The 15,565-nt window shown below is 62.1% G+C and overlaps 10 protein-coding genes across 10 annotated transcripts; 5 read left to right on the forward strand and 5 right to left on the reverse strand.

Moving 5' to 3' along the window:
• Positions 1 to 26: 26 nt before the first annotated feature.
• Positions 27 to 1,428, forward strand: MJAP1_002419 (uncharacterized protein; the record flags this gene model as incomplete). Its single annotated transcript, XM_060266356.1, has 3 exons — positions 27 to 266; positions 291 to 475; positions 498 to 1,428. 3 exons carry the CDS (start codon positions 27 to 29, stop codon positions 1,426 to 1,428), a joined length of 1,356 nt encoding a protein of 451 aa, XP_060122339.1.
• Positions 1,429 to 1,460: 32 nt separating this feature from the next.
• mlh1 (DNA mismatch repair protein Mlh1) lies at positions 1,461 to 3,545 on the forward strand (the record flags this gene model as incomplete). Its single annotated transcript, XM_060266357.1, has 3 exons — positions 1,461 to 1,870; positions 1,893 to 2,127; positions 2,154 to 3,545. The coding sequence occupies 3 exons, from the start codon at positions 1,461 to 1,463 to the stop codon at positions 3,543 to 3,545; spliced, it is 2,037 nt and encodes a 678-aa protein (XP_060122340.1).
• A 23-nt stretch (positions 3,546 to 3,568) lies between these two features.
• On the reverse strand, positions 3,569 to 4,231 carry MJAP1_002421 (uncharacterized protein; the record flags this gene model as incomplete). Its single annotated transcript, XM_060266358.1, has 4 exons — positions 3,569 to 3,752; positions 3,775 to 3,956; positions 3,979 to 4,142; positions 4,165 to 4,231. The coding sequence occupies 4 exons, from the start codon at positions 4,229 to 4,231 to the stop codon at positions 3,569 to 3,571; spliced, it is 597 nt and encodes a 198-aa protein (XP_060122341.1).
• Positions 4,232 to 4,319: 88 nt separating this feature from the next.
• NSA2 (Ribosome biogenesis protein) lies at positions 4,320 to 5,108 on the forward strand (the record flags this gene model as incomplete). The annotated part of the gene is made up of 1 exon (XM_060266359.1): positions 4,320 to 5,108. One exon carries the CDS (start codon positions 4,320 to 4,322, stop codon positions 5,106 to 5,108), a length of 789 nt encoding a protein of 262 aa, XP_060122342.1.
• A 31-nt stretch (positions 5,109 to 5,139) lies between these two features.
• RAD10 (ssDNA endonuclease and repair protein rad10) lies at positions 5,140 to 6,120 on the reverse strand (the record flags this gene model as incomplete). The annotated part of the gene is made up of 6 exons (XM_060266360.1): positions 5,140 to 5,451; positions 5,475 to 5,646; positions 5,669 to 5,745; positions 5,768 to 5,867; positions 5,890 to 5,993; positions 6,016 to 6,120. 6 exons carry the CDS (start codon positions 6,118 to 6,120, stop codon positions 5,140 to 5,142), a joined length of 870 nt encoding a protein of 289 aa, XP_060122343.1.
• Positions 6,121 to 6,315: 195 nt separating this feature from the next.
• On the forward strand, positions 6,316 to 8,477 carry MJAP1_002424 (NADPH--hemoprotein reductase; the record flags this gene model as incomplete). The annotated part of the gene is made up of 2 exons (XM_060266361.1): positions 6,316 to 6,471; positions 6,495 to 8,477. 2 exons carry the CDS (start codon positions 6,316 to 6,318, stop codon positions 8,475 to 8,477), a joined length of 2,139 nt encoding a protein of 712 aa, XP_060122344.1.
• A 34-nt stretch (positions 8,478 to 8,511) lies between these two features.
• Positions 8,512 to 9,359, reverse strand: MJAP1_002425 (ribonuclease H; the record flags this gene model as incomplete). Its single annotated transcript, XM_060266362.1, has 3 exons — positions 8,512 to 8,641; positions 8,667 to 9,281; positions 9,304 to 9,359. 3 exons carry the CDS (start codon positions 9,357 to 9,359, stop codon positions 8,512 to 8,514), a joined length of 801 nt encoding a protein of 266 aa, XP_060122345.1.
• A 124-nt stretch (positions 9,360 to 9,483) lies between these two features.
• Positions 9,484 to 11,970, forward strand: DBF4 (Cdc7p-Dbf4p kinase complex regulatory subunit; the record flags this gene model as incomplete). The annotated part of the gene is made up of 1 exon (XM_060266363.1): positions 9,484 to 11,970. One exon carries the CDS (start codon positions 9,484 to 9,486, stop codon positions 11,968 to 11,970), a length of 2,487 nt encoding a protein of 828 aa, XP_060122346.1.
• Positions 11,971 to 12,075: 105 nt separating this feature from the next.
• On the reverse strand, positions 12,076 to 12,597 carry MJAP1_002427 (uncharacterized protein; the record flags this gene model as incomplete). The annotated part of the gene is made up of 1 exon (XM_060266364.1): positions 12,076 to 12,597. One exon carries the CDS (start codon positions 12,595 to 12,597, stop codon positions 12,076 to 12,078), a length of 522 nt encoding a protein of 173 aa, XP_060122347.1.
• A 213-nt stretch (positions 12,598 to 12,810) lies between these two features.
• NIP1 (Translation initiation factor 3 subunit c) lies at positions 12,811 to 15,483 on the reverse strand (the record flags this gene model as incomplete). The annotated part of the gene is made up of 1 exon (XM_060266365.1): positions 12,811 to 15,483. One exon carries the CDS (start codon positions 15,481 to 15,483, stop codon positions 12,811 to 12,813), a length of 2,673 nt encoding a protein of 890 aa, XP_060122348.1.
• Between the last annotated feature and the right edge of the window lie 82 nt (positions 15,484 to 15,565).

Raw genomic sequence — 15,565 nt, forward strand, 5'->3', positions numbered from 1 at the left:
TTTGGATACCCTTCGACCTCCACATCATGAGCGACGCTGCCGAGGCGCACGGCGTGCTCTCGGTGCAAACAGCGCCGCTTCCTGCGCAAAGTGGGCTGTGCGACGCGCTGCATGCAGAGATCCCTGACTATGGGCCACGTCCTAACTATCTGCAGTCGAGCCAGGCGCAGCATTGGATGTACAGCCCCGCAGAGCTGACCCGCATGCGCCAGGCGGCGAACCAACAGGCAGCGAGTGCACTGGCAGCGTTCGCGAAAGAGTCGGGAGTACGTGGTATTGCTGACCCCCAGGCGGATTCACCTACCTGCTTGAGCGTAGAGGAAGAGCTGGCAATTATCCGGTTCTACTTGCTACGCATTGGCCGCCTTGTGCGTGCCTTTCAACTGCCATCGCTTGTCGAGTCAACTGCGATGACACTCATGAAGCGTTTCTACCTGCGCAACTCTTGCATGCAGTTCCATCCCAAGCTGATTATGTGCGTTGCCCTGCTAACCCAGGCTCACAAGCATCTACCTCGCCTCCAAAGCCGAAAACTACCCATTGCCGTTGTCGCGGTTTTGTGCCCAGGTGAACGAGAGCGCGGCTGGCAAGCCGCCGCCTCAGCAGCCGTCGGCAGCGCGCGGCGACGTCACCGAAAATATTATCAAAGACCTCGAGTTTGGTATGGTGCAGAGCCTCGACTTTGAACTAGGCGTCCACGGCGCGCATCGCGCGTTGTACGGCCTGATTCTCGACTTCCAGACACTCGAGTCGCCTTTGCAGCGCGATGATTTGATGGCATATGCTGGCGCCGTGCAATCTTTTGTACAGGTTGCACGCCTCACTGATGCCGAGTTCATTTATGCACCGCCCCACATCGCCCTCGCGTCGTGCTGGATGTGCGATGCGCCACGTGCTGCAGGGGGTACTACGGTAGGCAAGGACGTCGTGCATGCATGGCTCGCTGCCAAGGCCAAGGCGGGTGCAGCGCACCGCCAAGAGCAGCGCGCCTTGCGTGAAACGTGGCGTGCCAAGCAGAAGGCGGTGCGCGATGCGGCCAAGAAGGCTACCGAGCAGGACGAGCCGGACAAGAAGGCCGAGGCCCCCGCGCCCGTACCCCAGGCGCCTACCGCACCCGTGGAGCTCAGCGCGGAGGAAATCGAAAAGGATGGCCTTGGAATACCCCAAGACGAGCTCGAAGGCATTCTGGAAGAGGTCGCCCAGCTCATCCGCAGCGTCGCGCCCGATGCGCCGCCCGGCACGCCTCTGCGTCCGAGCGTCGACATGGAGCAGGTCAAGAAGATCGACCTCGCTCTGCGGTCCTGCCTTACACTATTTGAGTCTGGCCAGAGCTCTAGTGCAAAGAAGCGCAGCGCGCAGGATGACGAGGGCTCTGCCAAGCGCCAGCGCACCGATACCAATGGCCCCGATAGCGACGACGATCTGTAGAAACGCGTCGCGACGCGCCTCCACATTGCTAGATGGCAGAGCCAGAGTCGGACACGGCGCGGCAAGCCGTGCGGCGTCCCATTGCGCGTCTCGACCCCGACGTGGTGAACCGGATAGCGGCCGGAGAGATTATACACCGCCCCTCGAATGCGCTGAAAGAATTGCTGGAAAATAGCCTGGATGCGGGGGCAACACAAATCAAGATCACGCTGCAGGACGGTGGCTTGAAACTGCTCCAGATCCAGGACAATGGCAAGGGCATCCCTGTGGACGACATGCCACTGCTATGTGAGCGCTTTGCAACGTCCAAGCTGCGCTCGTATGAAGATCTCGCCAACATGGCGACGTTTGGTTTCCGTGGCGAGGCACTGGCGAGCATCAGCTTTGTCTCAGCCTCTGTCACGGCCGTGAGCAAGACGCGCGACGAGGACATTGCGTACCGGTACGTCGTAACACTGACGCAGCGCGTCCTACTTTGCTGGTGAGCTCCTCCCTCCTGCGCCAGGCCAGGCTGCGGAGCCAAAGCCGTGCGCAGGGACCGATGGCACGACCATCACGGCACAGGACCTCTTTTTCAATGCGCCGCAGCGGAAAAAGGTATTCAAGTCGCTCTCGGACGAGTACAATCGGGCGCTCGACGTGGCGACCAAGTATGCGATTCACTATGGTCATATGGGCGTCGGCATTTCGTGCAAAAAGGTGCGTACGTCCTTCCTCTGACCCAGGCCGCGGCGCAGTCTCTCGACCTCAACACGCCCAGCGACCCAAAACAGACAACGCTGGATGTGATCCGGCATGTGCATGGCGCGACGCTCGCTCGGGATCTCATGCACCTCGACACACTACAGAGCGACACGTTTGGGTGCACCGTCGAGGGGTGGGTCAGTAATGCGAATTGGGCGTCGAAGAAGACGACCTTTTTGTGCTTTATCAACAACCGCCTAGTCGATTGCCCCAGCCTGAAGCGCTCGCTGGAGTCAATGTACGCACTACTACTTCCGAAAGGCCGGCATCCGTGGATGTACCTTGCACTCTCCATTGCGCCCGACCGGATTGACGTGAATGTGCACCCCACAAAGCAGGAAGTGCATTTCCTGGACGAGGACGAGATTGTCGAGTGGATCACGTTGCGTGTGCAAGATCTCGTCTCACAGCACAGCTCGTGCCGCGTCTATTCGACACAGCGCACGTCGGCGATGGGCGTCACAACCTCGGAACAGACTGTGCAAGTGCTTGGCCCGCGGCACGATCGTGCGGATCCCCGGCACTTGGTGCGTGTGGACCACCAAGCCCAATCACTCGATGCCATGCTCAGTAAACCTGATACGGCCAAGACACAGACCGAGCGCATTGCAGAGAGCGCGTGTGAACTCACCAGCATCCAAGAGCTGCGCCAGACCATTGTGGACGACCGCCATGTCGGTCTAACCGAGGTCGTGCAGAACCACAAGTTTGTCGGCGTCGTCGACCGCGAGCAAGCGCTGTCTCTGCTGCAGCATGGAACACAGCTGTATCTTGTGCGGCACTCTGCAGTTATTGAGGCATTTGCATACCAGCTTGCACTGCGGCAATTCGCCGCATATACACCCGTGACACTCCACCCTGCGCCGTCCCTAGCGGAACTCATTGGCCTTGGCTACGATGCAGAGGACGCCGACGACGAAAAGGCCGCGCTGGGCCTTTCCCGCGACCAAGTGGTGGCGAAAATCTACGATACCTTGATGGAGCGAGCCGAGATGCTGGAGGAGTACTTTGCCATCCGTCTCAATGCTGAAAATGGCACCGTTGAAACGCTGCCTGCGCTCCTCCCCCGGCACGGCGCACTGGGCCTGTCCCTTGAGCGCCTGCCCGCCCTCTTTTTCCGCCTCGGTCCCCAAGTCGACTGGACGGACGAAAAATCGTGCTTGGACGGCGTTTGTCGCGAGCTGGCCTATGCCCACGTCCCCTCCCCCCGCCCTGTTGCGGAGAGTGACGATGCATGGGCCATCCAGCACGTGTGGTTCGCCAACTTGCTTGCGTCGCGCGGCCGCATGATCGTGCCCAAGTCGCTTGAGGACAACGACTTTGTGCAAGTCGCGAGCCTCCCGGACCTTTATCGCGTCTTTGAGCGATGCTAGGTAGTTACAGGGTATATGTACATCTACTTCTTGCCTGCACCGACATCGAATACGCTCAGCATGGCGAAGCACGCGTAGAACAGTGCGACCGGGTAAGCCACAAGGAAGCGCTGGTTGTGCATGCCGAGGATCGAGACAAAGATCCCCGACGCGGAAGTGCTGCACCACAGGATAAACAGGGGAGACACGATGTAGCCAAACACGCCGCTGCGTTAGTGGTGCGACGTACTTGAGACGGAGGAACACGTTCACTGCACTAAGCAGGCACAGCGGCAAAAGGCAGTACCCCAGCACGCTCGTGACGCGCGATGCATCGATACCGCCTTCCGACATGAGGTTCAGAAGGAGGTAGACCGACACGACACCCATCAGGCCCACACCGTACACGTATCCAAACTGCGACTTGCCGGCCTGTGTCAGACCCAAAACGTACCAGCAGCAGCAGCATTCCAAACACAAAGCAAAAGAGCAGCGGACCCGCAAGGTCCGTGTCGTCCATCATATGCGCGTCCTTCGGGTGGTCCGGCGAGAACTTGTGGAAAGGGTTCAGGACGGCAAGCGACTTGTCCCATACGTGAGGCAGGTTGATGTCAAGCTCTGCGTCAGCCATTTCACCTACCCTCCATCAGCGAGGGCTCGTCGGGGAAGCCCCCGGTGCCAAACGCGGACAGCCAGTCAGTGCTCATGTTGGTGGAACGGATGGGTGTAGCTGACTAAGCAGGTGGGCACGGCCGCCGGAAAAAATTTGCGGACAGCGTTGCGCCACATTGTGAGATGCCCCAGAACGAGTATATTGAGGAGCACATCAAGCGCCATGGTCGTCGCCTCGATCATGAGGAGCGCATGCGCAAGAAGGAGGCGCGTAGTGCACACCGCGCCTCTGCCGTTGCGCAGAAGACGATCGGTCTGAAGGCCAAGATGCTGAACAAGAAGCGCCGTGCCGAAAAGGCGCAGATGAAGAAGACGATCAAGCAGCACGAGGAGCGCGACGTGAAGAAGGCCGCTGCCCCGAGCGACCCCGACACTGCGCTGCCCGCGTACCTGCTGGACCGCGAGGGCCAGAAGGACGCCAAGGCGCTGTCGAGTGCCGTCAAGGAGCGCCGCAAGGACAAAGCCGCGCGATACGCCGTCCCCCTGCCGCAGGTGCGCGGTATCGCCGAGGACGAGGCGTTCAAGGTGGTCAAGACCGGCAAGCGCAAGCAGAATGGCTGGAAGCGTATGGTCACCAAGGCGACGTTTGTCGGCGACAACTTTACCCGCAAGCCCCCCAAGCTGGAGCGCTTTATCCGCCCGATGGGCCTGCGTTTCAAAAAGGCGCACATCACGCACCCCGACCTCAAGGCGACGTTCCAGCTGCCGATTATCGGCGTGAAAAAGAACCCGCAGTCGCCGATGTATACGCAGCTTGGTGTGCTGACCAAGGGTACGATTATCGAAGTGAACGTGTCCGATCTCGGCATGGTCACGTCGGGCGGCAAAGTTGTTTGGGGCAAGTACGCTCAGGTCACCAACAACCCCGAGAACGATGGCTGTGTGAATGGTGTACTGCTGCTTTCGTCGTAAGTAGGGTATCTGTATTATAATGTCGATCTTTCTATGATAAGCCCTCGACGCTGAGCTGCATCGCGAGGCGCAGCTGCTCCTCTTCCGGGAGCGAGTCAAAGTTGTCCGGGAGAGAATCGAACGGCAGCGGTGCGGCTTCTTCCAGCGTCTCGCTCGGGGCATCCGGCGGGGCGTCGGCAGGCGGCGCATCGGCGGCAGCGCCTGTCGCCGGCACCGGTCTGGGCTTGCCGTCGGTGCGGAACGGCTGCCGCATGGCACGCACAAGGTTGTCGACCTTGACCTCACCCATGCCCGGGAGCATCAGCAAGGACTCGGGCGGAGCGTTTGCCATTTGATCCATCGACTGCGTCAGCAAGGCAAACGTACGCCAACATGTGTCGCAAGCGTCATGACGTCGGTCTTGTTCACGCCACGCACGCTTGTAAGTGCCGCCGTGAGCTGGCTCATGTACGTGTCACCGACGCGCGTGCGGATCGTGTCGGGCGGGCGCTGCTCAAATGCTTTGTAGGTCTCGAGGTACCGACCTGCCTCTTCCGCACTAGGTCAGTCGCGCGACGTACGTCCATGCCACAAGTAGGACCATGCGGTTGACCAGTGCAATCTTGGTTAGCTCCTTGATCGCCGGCTGGTGGTCATTCTGAGTGAGACGAACAACGTACCACGTCGCAGAGCACGAGCAGAATACGGAGCGTGTACATGTGTGCCAATTTTTGGATGCGCATATGAATGTACTCTGGATGCAGGCGAAAATAGCGCAGGCTGCGTAAGCCATGCCACGTACCTTAGAAACAAGACGCCGCTCGAGAGGCCCACCTGGTAGTCCGGCACGATATCCGCAAACTCCCATGCGACGCCCTTGACATGCTGCAAGATGGGATTTCCACGCTGCGTCAGCCGATCTGCGTACCTGGCAGCTGTTGACCAAGATCGAGTTGGAGGACTGGTGCGCCCCCCGGATGAGCGGGTGCGGCCGTGCGCGCCCGCCCTCGTTCGGCGCGCTGTCGTGCGGCATGGCAGTCCAATCGGGCCTCCACCCCGATACTACGGTAGAATGGCGTGGTTCTGTCCGGTACGCCAGGCTCCTCCTGCATCGCCCTGCATGTTTAGTAAATAGATTTTGTGCGCGCGGAACAGAGTGTCGCTCTTCTTCCGAGGCCGTCTGCGAACCGTGCCCCTCTGCTTTTCTCCCGTCGGCTCTTTGAGGATCATGCCCGGAACAGTTGCTTTAGCCGTTGCCGTGCTTGCCGGCTTGGCCACGGTGTACTTCTTGTACGGCCTGATCTTTGGTGGTGCCAAGAAGGACGAATTTGCAAATGACCAAGAGAAGGACGAGCAAAACTTTGTGCAGCGCATGGCGGAGCAGGTGCGTTTTCATCGCTAACGCAGAATAAGCGCCTTGCTGTCTTCTTCGGATCGCAGACGGGTACGGCGGAGGAGTTTGCTATCCGCGTCGCGCGCGAGGCCAAGGAGCGCTACGGCGTGTCGTCCCTCGTGCTCGACATTGAGAACGAGGAGATGGATAAGCTCGACCAGCTTCCCGAGGACTGTGTCGCCGTATTTGTCATGGCGACTTACGGCGAGGGTGATCCCACCGACAATGCCGTCGAGTTCATGGAATTTTTGCAGTCTTCCGACGTTGCCTTTTCCGAAAACTCCTCGCTGGAGAACTTGCACTATGTCGCGCTGGGTCTCGGCAACAAGACGTACGAGATGTTCAACGAGACGATCAAGCAGCTCAACTCGCGCCTCGAGGAACTCGGCGCGAAGCGCATTGGCGCCGTCTGCATGTGCGACGACGATGCAAACATGGAGGAGGACTACCTTGCGTGGAAGGACCCCATGTTTGAGGAGCTCGCCAACTACATGGGCCTCGAGGAGGGCGCCGCGGGCGCCGTTTCGGACTTTTCCGTGACGGAGGTCGAGGACATTGAGCCCGAGCGCGTCTACCACGGCGAGCACCATCCCCGTGCGCTGACCGGCTCCAAGGGCGGCTACGATGCGCGCAACCCCTACCCTGCATCCGTGGCCAAGACGCACGAGCTCTTCACCGAAGGCGTCGCGAGCCGCACGTGTGTGCACATGGAGTTTGACATTGCAGGCTCGGGCATTACCTACCAGCACGGTGACCACATCGCCGTCTGGCCCGTGAACCCCCAGCCGCAGGTCGACCGTATGCTGGCGGTGCTTGGCCTGCTGGAGAAGCGCGACCAGGTGGTCAGCATCAAGTCGCTCGACCCCGCACTGGCCAAGGTGCCGTTCCCGACGCCGACGACGTACGAGGCGATTTTCCGCTACTACCTCGACGTCAACGCGCTGGCAAGTCGCCAGGCACTCGCGAGCTTTGTAAACTATGCGCCAAACCCTGCGGCGCGCGAGAAGCTCGAGCGCCTGGGCAAGGACCGCGACTTTTTCCTCGCGCATGTGAGCGACTATGGCTACAAGCTCGGGCAGGTCCTGCAGATGGTCGCGGGCGACTCGGTGCGCGACGAGGACATTGCGTCGTCGACCGTGTGGCCCATTCCGTTTGACCGTGTAATCTCGTGCGTGTCGCGCCTGTCGCCGCGCTTCTACTCGATTTCGTCGAGCCCCAAGATGTCGCCGGACCGCGTGCACATCACGGCGGTGGCGCTGCGCTATGCGCCCACGCAGGGCACGTCGGATGTGTACGGCCTTGCGTCCAACTTTATTTCCTCGATCAAGATGTCGCAGAACAAGGAGGCGCCCGCGCTCGAGGACCCTCGCCACGGCACGCCCGAGTACCACCTGCGTGGTCCTCGTGATGCGTACGTCGATGAGGACGCAGGCGTGTTCCGTGTGCCGATTCACATCCGGCGCTCGACGTTCCGCCTGCCGACGAGCACCAAGGTGCCGATCATCATGGTCGGGCCAGGCACCGGTGTGTCGCCCTTCCGCTCGTTCATCCAAGAGCGTGCGGCGACCGCGCTCAAGGCCAAGGAGAAGAACGGCGCCGATGCGCTCGAGGGCTGGTCGGACCTCACGCTGTACTACGGCTGCCGCCGCAGCAACGAGGACTTCCTGTACAAGGACGAGTGGCCCGAGTACGCCAAGATGCTCGACGGCAAGTTCCACCTGCGCGTGTCGCTCAGCCGTGAAATCTTCAATGAGGACGGCTCGAAGAAGTACGTGCAGGACCTGCTGTGGGAGGACCGGAAGAAAATCGCCGACGAAGTGCTCAACCAGCGCGGCTATGTGTACATTTGCGGCGAGGGCAAGGGTATGGCACAGGACGTCGAGGCGGTGCTGGCAAAGATCTTTGCCGAGGCAAAGGGTGGTGACCTTGAGGTCGGTCTCGCAGAGGTCAAGCTGCTCAAGGAACGCAACCGCTTGGCACTGGATGTGTGGTCGTAGTTAGTAGTGCTGTAGTGGGTCGAGGGGTATCATGCTATCCAGTGCGCGATGGAACAGGCGAGGGGAAATCTGCGGCCTCGTCCTTGGGCTGTACCTTTTCGCGCACCGCCGCCTCGTCCTCCTCGAGCCCCATCTCGGGAAGCGTCGCGCCGTGGTTCGCGAGTCTGGGTCAGCAGGGGGGCAACATACTGGTCAGCCATCTCGTTGCCGTGTGTGCCCATGTGGCCCCGGACATAGACGAGCGTCGGGCGGACGGACCGCTTGGTAAACGCACTATGCAGCGCGACCATCAGGTCCTTGTTCAGCACGTCCTCGCCCTTTGCGGTGCGCCACCCGTTGCGCTGCCAGCCGGGCAGCCACTTGGTCAGCGCATTGATCGCGTATTGGCTATCGGTAAAGATGCGCAGCGGCTTCAGCGGCTCGGGGCACACCTGCACGGCCCGCAGGATCGCCGTGAGCTCCGCGCGATTGTTTGTCTGTACCGGCCCCGCGAGGCGGCGTGCGAGGTTCAGTGAGTGGTACTTGGCATCGTCCCAGTACACGCCGTACCCCGCAATGGCGCCAGTGCGCCCATTCCCCCGAGCCGACCCGTCGGTGTACACCGTGACGCCCTGGAAGGATGGGATAATGGACACGACCTTGGGCGCCTTCGCAACCCGCTCCCCGCCGTCGTCCGCACCGCGCTTCCGCGCCGCCGGCGCCCGCACGTCCTCGCCCCGCCGAAACGCCTCGGCCAGCTCACGTGTCGGAAACGACTTGTAGACGCTTCCCTGGAAGCGCTCGACTTGCGCCTTGCACTCGTCCCTGCATGAGACTCACTACGTACCATGTCGTGTACACGCCCGGCACACGTCCGACGCGCACCGCGTAGAACTTGGACATGAACCGCCGCCCTGCAGCGAGCACGCTCAAAAAGGGCCCCGGCACAATGGTGATTAGTCAACGCGACGCGCGCGTCAACACAGGAGCCTACACACCTCCATCCTCGCCGGCGCGACCACTGTGTATGTCGCGCGCAACTTCGCGGCCGCCGACGCGGCTGCCGCTGCGAGTGAAGAATGTGGGTGGAGAGGACGCGGGCGACGTGTTTGGGCGCGGGTCAAAGACCGACGTGCTCGGCACGCCGCCGCGCAAGCGTGCGGTGCCCGCCGACGAAGTGCATGTGCGGAACCTGCCCGAGTACGCGAGCGGCAAGCGCAGTCGCGCGCACCGCACACACGATGTGAGCGCCGCGCGTGGTGAAGCCAAGACGCTACGTATTGACCATGCGACGCGCTTGAGCAAGGAGGAGCGCTACCACCGCGAGCACCAAAAAGCGCAGAGCCAGCGCCAGTGGAAGGAGGCGTTTGTGCGTGCCTTTCCGAAGCTCGTCTTTTACCTGGACCATGTTGATGCGGCGCAGAAAAGCGTGTTTACGTCGCAGATCCAGCAGCTTGGCGGGCGCGTCGAAGACTTCTTTTCACGGAGCGTTACCCATGTTGTGACTACACGACAGATTCCCGTCCAAACAGAAAAGGAGAACGACGCGCGGCGCACCAAGACGCGTGCGGGTATCGCGCCGCCGCGCATCGTGACGAACCCAAGCCAGGCGAGCATTCCGCTGCACTCGGACAAGAACCCGCTCGACGACGGCGCGCCGGCGCTGCCGGCCAGCGACCTGCTCTGCAAGGCGCAGCACTTTGGCATGAAAATCTGGCGGCAGGACAAGCTGCAGAACATTTTGTCGCTCCTCCTCGCCGAGGACGCGCCGGCGGACGATACGCGCCAGAACCTCTCAGAAATGCTGCACCAAGAAAAGCTGCACGGCACGACGGAACGCGATCCGCTTGCGCTGCGCAGCGACTACCACTACTTCGGCAAGCACAGCTACTATGTGCTCGTGACGGACGCCACGAACGAGCACCGCCCGATCGCCATCAGCGAGTACGACCGCACGGCGCACGAGGCGCAGCACAAGCCGCCGCCGTGGCCGGTGCTGTACGGAGACGTAGAAGGGCGGGGGCTCTTTGTCTACGTCAAGCCCAAGGACCGCGAACGCCTGGCGCTCCAGGACGCTCCGCCGGCGCGCCCGGCGCACCTCTCGCTGCGCCGCACCGCCTCGCTGAACCTTGCGGGCATATACCAGCGTGCACCGGACTCGTCCATCGCGCCGGGCACGCCGAACCTGATGGCGTCGGACAACAGCATCGCGCTCGCGTCGACCGTCGCGTCGACCACCTCGACGACGCTCCACAGCCAGGGCACGCAGCCGGGCAACGCAATGGGCGATAAGCGCCTCGCGGAGCTTACGCGGCGCATGCACACGCCGGTCGATCTGAAGCAGGGCGCCGTCGTGCGCCGCATGCTGGAAGAAGGGCCGGGGCTGCGCCGGACTAAGAGCACCAACAACGTGCCGCGCGAGCCGCGCATCAAGGAAAAGCGCCCGGGACACTGCGAAAACTGCCGCTGCCGCTTTGAGGACTTTGACGAACACACACGCAGCCGCCGCCACCGCAAGTTTGCGATGGACGAGTCCAACTTTGTCGCGCTCGACGAGCTGCTCCAGCGCGTGCAGCGCGAGCCGACAGAGAACGGCATGTGGAACGACTATACGCACCAGGACACGTACGATGGCGAGGCAGGGGCGTACGCTGCGCACGACGAGTATGTGCACGACGAGTACGTGCACGACGAATACGTGCACGACGAGTACGTCGCCGGCAGCGACGAGGCTGCCGATGCGCTGGATGGCGTGGTCGTCGACGAGCGCGAGCTGGACGGCGAGCCACTGGCCGAGGGCCAATGCGATGTGCAGGCCGACGACGCGCTCCAGGACGAGCGTGGCGATCCTAGCGCCGAGTGCGACGCCCGTGCGGCCGACCTTGCCGAGCCCGAGCAAACGGATGCCGAGCATGTCGGTGCCGAGCCAGGCGAGCGCGGTGCCGACCCGCTTGCCGTGTGCGAGCCAAGTGGAAACGACGAGCTCTCGACCGATCCGTTTGTGCAGCGTGACCAAGCCAAGGCCGACGAGCATGCCGTGGGTGTCTCTGGCGAGCAGCGCCCGCTCGAGCACGGCAGCGAGCCCGTCAAGAGCACGCACACACGCGCGGACCACGCGTCGGCGGACGCGACCGAGGACACGCGAGCGGCGGCGGACAAGGACGTGATGACTGTCTCGGCAGAGCCTGCTGCAGCGGCATCGACCGAGCTGCCTGCGCCTGCCGCGAGTGCCGCGTCAGGCTCGCCGTACGAGGCGCCCGGCACTCCGTACTTTGCTCCGCAAGTGCCGCCGATGGGCCCCTACCCCGCGCATGCCTTCTATGCCCCGGCGCCGTACATGATGCCTGCCAACCCGATGTACACGATGCCGATGCATGTCTATGCCCCGAGCGCGCAAGCGCGCCCCATGTACTTTGGCCCGCCACTGCACGACATGACGACGGACATGCAGCGTGAGCCGCAGGCCGATGCAGAGCGCTCCGTGTCGCCGTACGCCCCGCCGTACGCTCCCTAGGCGAATATACCCATGCACACTGTGCAGGATGACGGTCTTGGACCACATAGTTATCCAAAAAGAATTATCAACTCAAACAAAACAGGGCTATGTGCCTTTCGAAACTTAACAGCTGCTGCCCTTGACAAAGACCAGGCAGTAGCGACGGAACTCTTCCAGCTGGAGGTCGTTCGCGGGGCTAATGCGGCACGACTGCGAGTCCTTGTCGTACTCGACGCCGGCAATCGACTCGCACGTCTCCTTGGTCTGCTCCTCGACAGGGTAGCCGAGAACGGTGTTGGTGCACTGGCAGTACGCCTTCTCGCCCTTGTGACGGGCCTCGAGCACGGCGGGCTTCTCCGCGCGGCGGTCGAGCTGGCGGTCCTTCTGGTTGCAGTTCGTGTAGCCGGTGTGCGCCTGGCACGCGGACGTAAAGGTGCCCGGGCCGAGCCAGTTGCTGTTGGAAATGACACAGTCCTGCGTGTCGTCGTCGTACCAAGCGTCCTTGAGGGTAAGGCACACCTTCTTCGAGTCGCCGCTCACGGTAGCGCCCGAGAAGCGCGTCATGCACTTGCAGCGAACATTCTCGGCGTACACAACAGCAGCGAGGATCGAGAGCAGGGTAAGGGTCTTGAGGAGGAAGTTCATGTTGCGTATGTCCCTTCACCCCCCCCTCTTGCTGCGCCTTTTATGCTTGTTCTTCCTCTGTTGATCAGATCGCCCTGACTTACTGCGCCCCCGCATTGCGCTATGAATAGCAACCTCTCCACCTGCCCTTGGGTCCTATCAATCGATGATCGCTCTAATCGCAGTGCAGATCGACCCCGTGTGAAACCATGCATAATGTGCATCGCTACTCGCCTATACCTTTTGCCCAAGCGCCTGGGCCTGGAGCTGCACCCGCCCACGCCCGCGGCCCTTGCGACGTGCATCGCGGCGACCCTGGCTCTCGCGGTCCGCGCCGCCCTCACCCGCAAACGTGTTGGCGCCTGCGCCTGCGTTGGCATTGCTGCTCGAGCGCAGGTCGCCCAGCTTGGAGTCGAGCAGCCACTCGTTCTGCTCGAGCATCGCGTTCGCGCGGTCCGAGAGCGAGAGCGAGAGCTGCTGCACACGGTTGAGCTCCATGCGCTGGAACACAATCACGTTGTGGATCGGATCGAGGGTCGCAGCCAGCTCGTCGTTCCAGATCATGCGCGAGACGAGCGAGCGGACGGTCGACTCGCTCAGCTCAAACGTCTCGGCGAGGTGGCTCAGCGAGAGCGAGTCGTAGTGCGACGCAAAGTTGAACAGATAGGTACGCAGACCCTCCTCCTGGATGTGCTGCGCGAGGCGCGCGAGCACCTTGTCCTGGTCGGGAATCAGCTTCCAGATCTTGATCGACTTGATGAGCTCAATGCACGTCTTCCACTCGCCGTTCTGCAGCGCCTTGCACGCCTGCATCACATGGTCACGCGTGTTCTCCGGCGGACCCGTAAAGACGAGGCGGTCGGTGTAGTCGAGCATCCGGCGGAAGGGACGCGAGATGACCTTTTTGCGGAGCTCGGGGTCGGAGCCGGCGTACGCCATGTTGGGCACCTCGAGGAGCATGCTCGCGACGAGGTACACACACTCCAGGAGCTCGAGATTGATGTGCATATGGAAAGGCAGCTGGCGCTGGCGGTCGAGCTTCTCCTGCTCGGCAGTCACCGTGTTGTAGGGCGACACCTTGGAGACGCCCTGCGCGAGCAGCTCCTTGACGCGGCCCGTCGTAAAGATCTCCTGGAGCGCCGCGTGGCACTCCTTAATCAGGCCCACGCGGAAGGCACACAGACCGAGCTGCACCAGCACGCGGTTATAGAGGATCTGCGTCGCGGCGTCCGCGAGGTGGATCGACTCCTGGAGGTGGCTCATCAGGAAGCGGTCGCGCGCAACGTGATAGTCGGCGTGCAGCGCATGGTGGTAGACTTGGCAAAGCATCGCACGCGTGCGCTGGCGCTCGCCCGACACCTCGGGGCGCTGGTAGAGGTAGACACACAGCGCGTGGACGAGCTGCGTAGAACCGTCGGCCCTGTCGCGCACCTCCTCGTAGGTGGGCGTGATGTGCGACTTGGGCAGCGACGCCTGCGCCTCGGCGTTGGCGCTCTCGAGCGCAAGGATAATCACGTCCTGCTTCGAGTAGATGTGCTCCAGACGGCGCATCACGACGCGGCGCAGCGACTCGGCCAGGAGCGTCATGACCTTGTCGGGCAGCTGCTGGTCGACGACCGACTCAAAGTAGCTCTGGCCACGCACAATGGTCTGGTAGAGCAGCTTCTCGTCGCAGAGGCGCTCGACGTACTCGGTCGTGTGGGGGTCAATGTGCTGCAGGCTCTTGATAAACTCGTCCTCCAGACGGTCGATGAAGCTGATCACACTGCCGCGCACCAGCACAATCGCGCCTTCGTCGTTCTCGTTCGGACGGCGCTCGATCTGGTCGTCGTAGTCCTCGGTCTCTTCGAGCACAATGTAGTGCTTGTTCGCAGAAAGCACCGTCAGGAGCTCGCTCAACTCGGTGCGCGCCTGGAGCCAGAGGTCCAGGGGCATGTATGCGTTCGCCGAGCTGCTGTAGTCGAAGCGCGCGGCGATCAGCGCGAGGAGCACACGGACGCGCTGGTACGGCGTCGAGGCCGAGTCCAGCAGCTTGGTCAGCGTGCTGATCTGCTCGGTGCGGTCAGTGCTCTTGCGGCCACGCGCCTCGAGCACGGCGGTGAGCGCCTTGAAAAGCGCGTCGGACGTCAGGCCGACCTTGCCGCCCTTGCCGACCGTCTGGAACTCTTCATCATCGCCGGCCTCCTCAGCGACAGGCGCCTCGGCGAGGGCAGGCGCCTTGACGCCCTTGCCCGAGACCGGCATGAGGTCGGGCAGCTTGGGGGCAGCCTGCGCCGCCTGCACCTTTTCGTCGTAGTTTTCGGGGTCGGCGCGGTACTGCTGCAGCGCCGCGTCGTTCTCCTTCACGGTCTTTTTGAGCTTCTGCTTCATACCGTTCATGGCCTTGGCGTTGGGCGCCTTCATCTTCTTGGTCGCCTCCTTGTCGGCGAGCGACTTGGCGAGGAAGGTGTCGAGAGCAGCCACCTCCTTGATGAACGACGTAGGAATGCTCTCGTTCAGCTTGCGCTGCCTGTCGCACAGGCGCAAGAGACCGTCAAACTCCTTCGAGATGGTGACCCAGTCGTCGATACGCTGCGCGTTTTCCATCGTCTTGACCACCGCATCGAACTCGTCGAGACGCTTGTCTTTGGCACTCTTGATCACCTTGCGCACATCCTCCTCACTGTCGCTGTCGCTATCAGCGTCGCGCATGAAGCGCGACATGGGCTTGCGCGACTGCTGTGCGCCATCGTCGTCGCTCTCGTCCTCATCCGAGTCTTCGTCCTCCTCGTCCGAGTCATCGCTGTCGTCCGAGTCCTTCTTTCCGCCCTTGGTCTTGGGCTGCTCCTCCTCAGAGAGCAGCTCCTCCTCCTCCGAAGAGGATTCCGACTCGGAATCAGAGATCGCACGAAAGAATCGACTGGACATCGTCGCGGTCGTCTTCGTCGCGGCCAGCGCTACTTTTCTTCTGCGGCCACGTGAAATGTCACGTGATCACGGGCAGCGCCGG

Source organism: Malassezia japonica, chromosome 4 (assembly GCF_029542785.1).
Source record: "Malassezia japonica chromosome 4, complete sequence".
NCBI classification, from domain to species: domain Eukaryota; kingdom Fungi; phylum Basidiomycota; class Malasseziomycetes; order Malasseziales; family Malasseziaceae; genus Malassezia; species Malassezia japonica.